The 8,461-nt window shown below is 44.4% G+C and overlaps 1 protein-coding gene across 1 annotated transcript in view; it reads left to right on the plus strand.

Moving 5' to 3' along the window:
• CUNH10orf67 (chromosome unknown C10orf67 homolog) overlaps window positions 1-8,461 on the plus strand; it is a 121,101-nt gene that overhangs the window by 32,227 nt on the left and 80,413 nt on the right. Inside the window, exon 5 of the mRNA XM_019508297.1 lies at window positions 2,564-2,710. Coding sequence (XP_019363842.1) covers window positions 2,564-2,710 — 147 coding nt within the window. The remainder of the gene's footprint in view (window positions 1-2,563; window positions 2,711-8,461) is intronic.

Here is an 8,461-nt window from a genome sequence, read left to right on the forward strand (position 1 = left end):
GCCACCGGGAGCACATGCCATTCATGTTAGTCTGCCTTGGGGATAGGGTTACTTAGATCTGGTTAGCCATTTTTAGACAGATATAGCTGTCCTGAATTTCTGTACAGTTTGCACTTAGATCTACCTAACAGTGCAAGGTCTGCACCTGGGTGCACTTGTGAGGATCCGAAGGATTCTCACCTGGGACGCATCCCCAACCAGGGGCACAGACCTCACAGGATCAGGGTGTCCACGCTGCAGCGGGAGCTCCCCATCTGCCTCTGCCCAGCTTTACCACGTCGGCAGGCAAAGCGGATTGGTGTAAATCCTCAGCCAGGGCAATATCCGGGGGCTGGGAACAGAGCCGGGGGAAGAGAGAAGACAGCAGAGGAAGAGGAGAAGGAAGCCTGGGAGCCAGAGATGCAAGGAGAATGCTCCGAGAGCAGGGTAAGTATCTGGTCGGGCTCTGAAGAGGCAGTAACACCCTCACTGCAGGAGTGAAGAGGAGGGTGGAAGGAGGAGGATAAGGACAGGAAAGACCCAGGAGGAGGTGGATGCTCCTGACCCATCAGTTCCGTTTTTTTTCCTTTTCTTTTCTTCTGCTCTTCTGTTTGTTTGAAACCGCGAGCCAGTTGCCACAGGATACCAAGTAAGCCGGAGGTGGCAGCAGTGAGAAGAATACTCTGACCAAGAGCAGGAGCTTCCCAAACGGAGAGAAGAGCATCGGGTTCCCTGAGTTGCTCCACGGCCAGATCCAGGAGTGGGAAAGCCAAGACAGGCCGGGAAAAGAACGACAGGGAAGACCATCCCTCCCTCTGTTTACTTTCATTAGGGATTTCCTCTCCTCATTAAGTGGTCACATGCCGTCAATTAAGCCAAGTGCAGCTGCAATTAGCAAGGAAGCACGGGGAAAGCCCCGAGCAGAAGGGAAGCCACCAACAAGCCTTGAGGGGGTGCCTAGAACCCCAGTTATCCTGGACCAAACTTCTATGGCTTTCTAAAAGAAGAAAAAAAATATAAAATAAAAAAAAAGGAAAGAAAGGAATTGCTTCAGACTGGTCATTTAGTCATCCCTTTTTCGGAGGCTTCAGGAACCGAGACAAAACCCAGCAGTCGGTCCAGGTGGAGGCGGGTAGTCACCACCTCCCTTTCATTAACATCGCTTTATCATCAAAGTCGTGGCAGGCAGGAAGAGAGAGTGTAGGACCCCACCTAGACTGACCAAAAGGGTTGCAGCCACCCTGAGGGGACCGGTGGATGTCAGCGGGACACAGAGGCCCACACCCATACTCGGTGACTACCGGACAGCACTAAATTAGATTGGGTGGCCATTTTTAACACCATCTAACCTCCCTGAATGTTTGTACCTAGCCTCTGTGGTGTTTACCCCTCCGCCAAGTAATTATGGACATTCTTAAAACTTTTGAAGCTTAGCTTTGTCCTTTCATTTGCATCTTCTGGAGGGATACGTGGAGAGTAAGCCTGATCTTTGAAACTTTCTCCGTATCCAAAACTTGCCTGTCAGAAATAAACTCTGGTATAACTTTACTAAGAAACCTTAGAAGTATTTAAACTTTGTATTGACTTAAAATGGTATTCTAAACCAGTGGGAGCCAATCTTTTGGCAGGTGTGCCACAAGCTAAGCCCTGCACTCTCCCTGAGTGCCACTCCAATCCCTTTCCCCTGTCTAATTTGCTGCCCTGCTCCCTGCCCTGTGCTCCCTGCCTTATCTGCTGCTCCACTTTCTGCTTGCTGCTGTATCTGCACTGTTCTCCCTGCTTCTTTCTCCATTTACCGCATGCCACACGCAGAAACTGCCCCTTTGACCACTCCTGTTCTGAACTATTGAAATCTGAACATTGACTCCTACACTTGAGCCATACATAGAACTAAAGTATAATATCTTTTAGAACAAATAATCTGTATTATATGAGGAAAAAACTTTTAATCAGTTGCTACATATTTTAAATTGCTTCAGGAAACAAAAGTGGATTGTTCCTCTGTCTATAATACTGACCAAAATCTTATAATGTACAAATAGTTTCTTTTTTAATAACAATGTCGTGTTTGTTTTTCATAACCATTTGTTTAAATACATTTTTTATTGTATTTTACTCCTAAAGCAAGCTACTAGGAAGATTTTTATCTCTTTCCACTCCCTTAATTTAATGGGGAAAAATCTCCACTAATGCAATCAAAAAGTTGTAAAAGCAAAATAAAGCTCAGGAATGCAAGTTAAAATTCTTTCAGCAATGTTAATATTCTATGTTTTGCATATATAGTACTTCCCATTTCATGAGTGTTTCTTGATAAATATATGCTTAGTATACATCAAATGTACAGTTGTTCATATTTGGGGATTTTTTTGCTTTATGTTATGTTTCAACATCATATAGTACTGTACAGTATTTTCTAAAATTTAATTTTGTTCTGTTATTTGAAGTGTAGTTAAATGTAAATTAAATTAAATGTAATTTTATGAAAAATTATAGTGTCTTAAGTTACATAAACTCAAGACTACAAAAATTTAAGAAAAACTGTTGTATCTTTAAATGTCTCATTAGATATCTTTTCTTCTAACAGAAACTTTACTTCATAAATGAAGACACAGACTCCTCAGTAGCAGAGCACATGCAGGTTTTAATGAATAAACTCTTGGAACGAGACTCTAAAATTCAATATTTAGAAGCAGAATTACAAGAATATCATGAACATGAATGTGTAAAAATGGTAGGTTTTTTTAAAATGTTACTTGATTCCATCACTTCTTGTAGTATTGTCCTTATAATGGTAAAGGAGGTTGGACAGGAACATGGAAAGATGTTAGAAAATTCAAAGCTGTCCTTGCATTCAGAGTGCTACAATCTTAGCTAGTATAAATCAGTGTCTGTTAATGTCCATGTGTATCTGAAGCTACACCATTTTACACCAGCTGAGGATTTAGCCAAAAATTGACAATTATACCCTATTCTTTTCTGTGTAGTCTTTTTAAAACTGTCATGAAGTTTGTCAGTTTTGCTTGTTTATTCTAAATGTTAATTCACCCGAGAGAGAAATTAACTTACCTTTTGTGAGTACCTACTCTTCCTCTAACTTGTCTGCTTGGTCTGATGGTCCTGTTAAGTAACAGCAGCCAAAATAAACTCTGCTTCACAATTATGAAAATTATTAAAACCAACTCTTCAGTAATGCAAGTGTGACATTAAACTTGAGATGCTTCCTTTGAATTTGTATTCATTAATTTCTGTTTTAAAAAATAAATAAATAGTGTAATCATTGTTTGGACAAAGTTATCAGAAGGAAAGGAAAGCCATTTTCAGCAGTAAAATGTATTTATTGCAAATGTAAATTAACTAGTTACAATTGTTAAGGAACAATTGTACTATGTTGAAAACTACAAAAAAGACCACTAAGAAATTACAATATTTATAATGTAATAGTAAATTCCAGTCAGGATTGGGACTTCCATTTTGCTAGGTGTTGTACAACAAGATAGAAAAGCATAGTTTTTGTTTAATAGGTCTTGTAAGAGATGAACAACATACAATGGGTAGAGTAGGTGAAGAGGCGGAACATTTGTGTAGGACCTTGGCAGGCATATTTGTGCCTTTTTTACTCAAATAGTGAAGTGTTATCTTTCCCTAATTGCCCTTTTGCCCTAATCATCTTACATTTGATGACTTCATGTCAGAGTTGTGACAGAATGGGTCTGGAGATGGAGTTTGGAAAAGGACAGTCCTATGGATCAATTTAAGTCATTTGTTTAGTGCATAAGTTTAAAGAATTTACCATATAAAATGCAGTAAGTTCTGAAGAAGATTTGCCCTAACAAAGGAGAAAAGGTAATTTTATATGAACGTGCTTGTCAGTACACTTTAGCTACCAGTCCCACTTTTTAAGTGGTTGGAGAGTTCCTAAATCAGGGGTCAGCAATGTTTTTGGCTGGAGTGCCAAACACACCCCAACCTTGACCCACACTAATCTTGACATGCCAGGAGCAAACAGCAGGGGAGCTGCAAGGGGCCCAATCCTCATTGCTGGTGGTGGATGCAAGTACACCTCTGGGTGCACAGTGTGGAAGCAGCCAGCCCTTTCCCTGCCATGTGTCCCAAGGTATGTATGCAGCTGCTGTCAGCCACAGAGCCTGAGCTGCTTGCAGTAGGAAGCATTCAGGCTGCAAACTGTTGCACCAGTGTCCAGTGCCCCAGCAATCCTGGCCCCTCCCCAGCTGTCCACCTGGAGGTGCATGTGCAGCTGCTGTCACATAGCTTGGCCAGGGCTCCTGACCCTGATGCAGCTGTTTGCAGCTTCCTGGCTGCCTGTCACAGCTGGCCTGGGCTCTGGGTAGCTGCAGCAGGCAGTGTGCAGGATGCAAACAGCTGCACCATTGTCCAGAGCACTGGCTCCATGACAGCAGCAACTACATGTGCCTCCCAGGGAGGATGAGGCTGGGGGAGAGGGCAGCTTTCCACCCAGCCCAGCCACCACAGTGCCTGTGTGGCACCCTGTGGATCTGACCTTCCCACCCCGCAGTCTAATAGTGCAAGCCAATGAGCAGCCTAGCTGCTCCCCTTGCAGCCCCCGCAAGGTGAGCCAGAGAGGCTAGGCAGCAGCAGCAGTGCCCAGTGCGAGCAGCGGGCAGGGTTGAAACCTTAGTGGCTACCACCCCTGCACCTTGCCCTGGGTTTGGACCTAAACTCCAGCCCCAGCTCACACCCCTTTGGGATGGGATGGACAGCTGGCTCTAAGAAGTGGAGAGGCGCACAGTTCAGCCCACCCATGCAGCGGTCCCTGCTAGGGCATGCAGACATGGCGGGGCATGGGAATAGCAGTTGGAAGGGTGCGAACAGCTGCACAAGTGTCTGGAGCCCTGGCACTGGGTCTGTGGTGGTGGTGGTGGTGGTAGCTGCATGGGCTCCTCCAGGTGGACAGTGGGGAAGGTGCCTGAGACATGCTTGCAACCACTTCCGCCACAGGGCCTGGCCTGGGCTTTGGAATCCAGTTTCCAACCTCCAAGCTGTCTGCCACCACTGGCCTGGGCTCTGGGTAGCTGCTGCCTGCCATGGAGCCTGAGCTGCTTGTCATAGGGCTTGCAGCCTCCTGGCCACCTGCTGTAGGCAACTGAGGCTCTGCGGCCAGTGACAGCTGCCAGGAGCTCTGGCCAGCCAGCTGTGGCATGCCAAGCAAAATGGCCTCGTGCCATGCTCTTGCATGCAGGCTGGGGGTTGCCAACCTGTCTTATATACTCCGAAGGAGGTATATACAGAACCTCATATGCGAACGAATGCAATACCTATCCTATTTATATTTTGTGATGCTTCATAAAATATACTTGCTGGGAGGTACAATAAAAGGTTTAAATAAATCTGAAGAATATATCCTCCAATGTCAGACTTTTTTACATAAAAACCCTCTAGACACATCCAGATGTGCGTGGACATTTGGTACCCTGGGGACAAATAGTGGCAGCACACCTTGTGCTGCCACTACTTATTCCAGGGAACACCGATGCTTTGGCACATGGCAAGTTGCCCCAGGTGGGGTAAGGGAGGCTAGGGGCCAGCCCTAGGCTGGCCCCTGCAGCCTTACCTGGGGTCCTAGGGGCCTCCTGGGGCTGCAGTCACAGCAATTCTGCCATGCAGATCTTGGCTAGCAGCAGAGTGCGGCTCCAGGTAGCCAGACTCTGCTTTTCAGCAGCATGCAGTGGCCGAGCATGTGTTGCTCTGGGTTTTTTCCAATTTTTTTTTTTTTGACCCCTGGATATCCAGCGGTCAAAAAAAACCCATGGAAAAAAAACCCAGTGCAACACATGCTTGGGCAGTGTGCCCTTGCAGCATGGAGAACACTGGACTGTGCAGCATGTGGTGCTGCAAACATGTTTGCAGCACCATATACCACACAACTGTGCTTGTCTGGACTCACCCTCTGAGTTTAATGCTAAAGTTATAGCCAATATAAGCTTGTTATTATGAGAATTACATATGTTACGCTGCTTAGTAAATTTAGGAGACCTTTTAGAAAAAATTCTTTGAATGTGGATTCTATTTGTTCCTGTGACTTCAGGCACACATTCAACATAAATTGACAGCAGACAGTGATTTGCATGCTTAGGAATTCTGCTTAGTGAATTATCCTCAAGAGATGCATCAGATGAATCATTACTATTTGATTCTAGTTGCAAAATTCTATAGTTATATTAAAACCAGTATTAGAAATCTTAGATTAAATCAGATGGCTAGATGAATGTCTTTTAGAACCTGATAATGCATGCCAAATAAGGTTCTTCAACCATCCGAATTAGGTAAGCAGTTGTCAGTGACAATGCCATATGTAGACAAAAAGACAAAGAATTCAGGGAAAGGGACACAAAAGGTATGTGTATACAGCCAGTCTTCTAAGCCTGAAACTGCCATTGACCAAATAAGTCCTGCCCAGTTATTCAGGTGTACCAAAGGGCTTTGTTACACGTTACGTTGAGTTGTACAAATGTTGATCAGTGTTAATGCTGGCTAACTTTGGAGCAGTCAGACTTCAGGCCAGCAGGGGCCTGGAGGACTGAAAAGAAAAATTCCCCCCATCCCTTTCCAGGTTTCCCCTCTGCCCCCTAGGGCTCTCCTGGTTCCCCCTCACCCCGCCCTTGCCGAGCACTGTGGTGGGGTCTGTTATCAACTCTATCAAACATGATGAGTTGCTTCTTGTGCACTTTTTTGAAAGATAGGAAAAGATAGACTGTAGTGTTAAGGAAAACTTGAACTTGTGAGGTACACATTGGATGTTTCATGCAATCAGTCATAAATTATCATTAGAATTTCTAAAAATTCAGATGATCATTTTCTACCTCAAAAGGTATTGAATCCAACATGTAGTAACACTATTTTGCACTTCATAATTCATCATGGGGCTGGAAATTAATGATTGCCTATGGAGCAGTGATTGTGGCCTGATACAGAGCAAACAAAGAACAATCTCCACCGAAATAAAGGTACGTAGTACCTTAAAAGAGCTAAATTCACAATGTTGCGGAAAACTGAGCAAGATTGACTATGAAGGAAAACTTAAAAAAATGTGAAAAAAAATGCAAGCTCTTCAGCAAAATAACAAGTGCCTACATCCAAGAAAGAGAGCAACTTTGGCCAAATGCCCACATAGTTAAAAGATGGTGTGAAAACGAGAAACAGAAATACAGTAATTAAATAGATAGCAGCCACTATACATTGGAAGTTATGAATTGTCAAAAATTGAAAAGTAAAGCAATCAGGAATCTTCATTAAACATAGCTGTTTTTTAGGGGTTCTGCAGAGATCGATGCAAAGTCAAACACTATTCAATATTTTGATCTGTAATCTAGCACAGTGGTTCTCAACCTTTTTTGTACCAGGACCCACTGGTAAACATTGATGGCCAGTCCCAACCCAGTACCCCTCACTCCTGACCTACTGTGCCCCAGCCCCAGGCCCCAGCCCCCCAATGTGTAGGGCTGGGGAGGGAGGCATGGGGGCCCCAAGCAGCCTCTTCCAGGCTGGAACTCTGCCAGCCTGCAAGGGAAAAGCCACGGTTTCTCCATTTTTAAAGACTGTTTGCTAAACTTTCATGTATACTTATGACCCACTTTTGGGTCGAGAACCGCTGATCTAGTAGATACCATTTGTAAATGATGCAAAGGGTACTGTCTCCAAAACACAGTAGTATTACAGAACATTTCAAATTGCTTGGTTAACTCAGCCTAGACCTTCTAGATGGGACCAGGAAGCAGTGACTGACAGATATTATGGGGGTGGACAAGAAACTCAGCATGAATTCAGAGTGCAATCCTTGAATAAATGAGCAGAAGAGAATGGGGATTTGTAAACTCGCTCTATTTCCATACACAGCCTTGGTGAGACTGGAATGCTGCATCAAATCCTGGTGTTAGTACCTAAAATAGGATGTTGAAAATTTGGAGAGGGCGCAGAAAAGAACCACAAAGTGACTTGATGGCTGTAAAAACGTCTCATGGTAACAGATTTTAAAAGTGCAATCTCATGACAGAAGAGTGTCAAGATTAATTGAATTTAGTTTGTCAACAAAATGATAGCATGTCTATAGAGACGACCGTGACAGATTGTGGGGCCTGGGGCAAATCAGCCTGTGAGGGGTCTGGACATGGCGGTGGCAGTGTGGGACTGGTGAGGACACGTGCAGCTGGACATGAAGCCGGCCCGGCTCTATGGGCCTCTCCCCAAATCCCTTTCTTCACTCTTTCTAAAGCAAAAACAAATACATTGTGCGCTCTATAAAACACTTTCCTGAAGTGTGCTGGGCCCACCTCTGTTTATTCAGCTCTTGTCATTCTGCATGCATGCAGTTCCTGTCATCCAGTTCAGGACAGGTGCCCCCCTCCAGTTAGAGTGGAAGTTCAGCCTTCCTGCTGGGATCCTCTGGAGCTTTTACCCGTTTTAGAGTTTCGAGAAGACAAAAAGAACGAAAAAGGAAAAGAATTAG

Source organism: Gavialis gangeticus, unplaced genomic scaffold (assembly GCF_001723915.1).
Source record: "Gavialis gangeticus isolate Ggan-Ray unplaced genomic scaffold, GavGan_comp1, whole genome shotgun sequence".
Classification (NCBI taxonomy): Eukaryota; Metazoa; Chordata; order Crocodylia; family Gavialidae; genus Gavialis; species Gavialis gangeticus.